Source organism: Rutilus rutilus, assembly GCF_951802725.1.
Source record: "Rutilus rutilus genome assembly, chromosome: 9".
In the NCBI taxonomy this organism is placed as follows: Eukaryota; Metazoa; Chordata; class Actinopteri; order Cypriniformes; family Leuciscidae; genus Rutilus; species Rutilus rutilus.
The window spans coordinates 24,270,349-24,272,341 of NC_140223.1; the positions used below are offsets into that span (position 1 = coordinate 24,270,349).

General features: G+C 33.2%; 1 protein-coding gene across 1 annotated transcript; it reads right to left on the bottom strand.

Annotated features, from left to right (window-relative positions):
• Positions 1 to 503: 503 nt before the first annotated feature.
• Positions 504 to 1,489, bottom strand: LOC311297524 (olfactory receptor 1E16-like; the record flags this gene model as incomplete). Its single annotated transcript, XM_084419858.1, has 1 exon — positions 504 to 1,489. The coding sequence occupies exon 1, from the start codon at positions 1,455 to 1,457 to the stop codon at positions 504 to 506; it is 954 nt and encodes a 317-aa protein (XP_084275984.1). The 5' UTR covers positions 1,458 to 1,489.
• Positions 1,490 to 1,993: the final 504 nt, after the last annotated feature.

Genomic DNA, 1,993 nt, shown 5'->3' on the forward strand with positions numbered 1-1,993 from the left:
TGTCCACATCTGCCTCTTCTGTTTTTACTACCATCATCTCTGCTGTATTTTTGCTGTTGTTAATTGAATTCAATAACTGTTATTAAAACATCATCTTTATCAAACCTCCTCTTTGATATTCCAGTCATTCCTGACAGAAATATACAACAACAAAAAAAAAAACAATAAAATTAACAATAAAATACATTTCTTGCTAAAATGTTTGCTTTTCAATTTGCTTTCGGGGTCAGTAACTAAAAACAAACACAGCACAGCACACACACTTGAAATCAGATGAATTCATTCATAAATAAATAGGCCTAAACAAAATTTCACTGCTGTTAACCAACACACGTCTAATGTGTCCAATGTTAAGAGTCTAGCAGACTGAATTTATTTTCTGCTTGTACACTTTTATTTTCCACATTAAGGATCTAAAAATATTAATGAAATACATAAATGTAATTTTTCATATAGGTAATTTAATTCACAATGATTGAAGAACGCATAGAGAAGCATTACAGTCATTTTGAAACGTTCCCTCTAATTGGTGCAGATCTGTTGTTAAGTTTTTTTCGGATTAAGTCTTTGATTTTAGCTGTGTTTAAAACATAAATGATGGGATTTAGCATTGGTGGAAGAGCAAATGAAAGAGATCCGCTGATGATAGTGGCATTAGCAGTAGGTGAAGCAATCAAAATGCATATTATGGGAAGAAAGAATGATCCAACTACCAAAATGTGAGAAAAACAGGTCTTCAGTGCTTTTAAACGTCCTTCCCAAGTTGTAACTTTACATAAAGCAAGAAAAATGCCCACATATGACAGGACTATAATTAAAGGTGGTGCTACAATGAATAAAGCTTCAATGAGGATTGCTAATAACTTATTAATGCTATTGTCATTGCATGGCAGCCACAGCAATGTTCCATAGTCACAATACCAACTCTCTATCACGTTGGACTTACAGAATGAAAGTCTGGTCATCAAAGATGTCGACAGTGTTACCATACAGGTGTTAAATGCCCATATTACTGAAAACACTATAGACATTAACTTATTATTCACTATAGCATGATATCTTAGTGGAAAACAAATTGCAATGAAACGATCAAATGACAGAACAACAAGAGTCCAAGTTTGCACTGTAATAAAGACATTCACAAAAAACATGTTTGCCAAACAAGCATTGTATGAGATGTACTGTGAGTCCAATAAAAAAGTCTTCATCATGTTAGGAATCAGTGCATTAGTTTCACCAATGTCGGCCAAGGCCAAGTTAAACACACCAATGTACATTGGACTGTGCAGGCTCCGGTCAAGAGCTATAATGAGAAGGACTATAGAGTTCCCAATTACAGTAATACAATATATGATAAATAAGAATATATAGTAATAAGTTTTGTATGGTGTACCTGTGAGCCCAGTGATGAAAAAGTATTCAGGATGAACAATCGAGATATTCTGGGATAAACTCATGGCAGCTTTGCGTTTGTTGTTTTGCACAGGTTGAAAATAGAAATTACTATAAAGAAATAACCAAAATATGGACTTCACTAAATTGTCATCTCACACTTTTAACATCTATTTTCAAATGTTGAAAATATACCTTTATGTAAACTTTCAGCATAATATTTGAATCAAAGACTAAATAATCTTAAAGTTTTATAAGCAGAGCAAACAATGACAGTGTCTGAATATTTGTGAGCTGCTCTGAATTGAATAGTCTGTTTTAAATGCCCATCCTTAATCTCTCATGTCGCAAAGATCATTGGACATCTGCGTCATTGAATCCAAATATATACTGATTCATCTCTTGAGAGATTTCAGACAACATAATGATGTTATACTTGTATGTTGAAGTAAATGTTCTGGCCCCTGCTTTAGTTTTGATAAACATTTTCTTCACTGGCTACACAATTCCCCTTTATGAAGTTCTCATTAGTGCACATTATATTACAGTAACTCAAGGATATATTTAATTCTATGTAACAGCAACTGCAGTACAACTTATG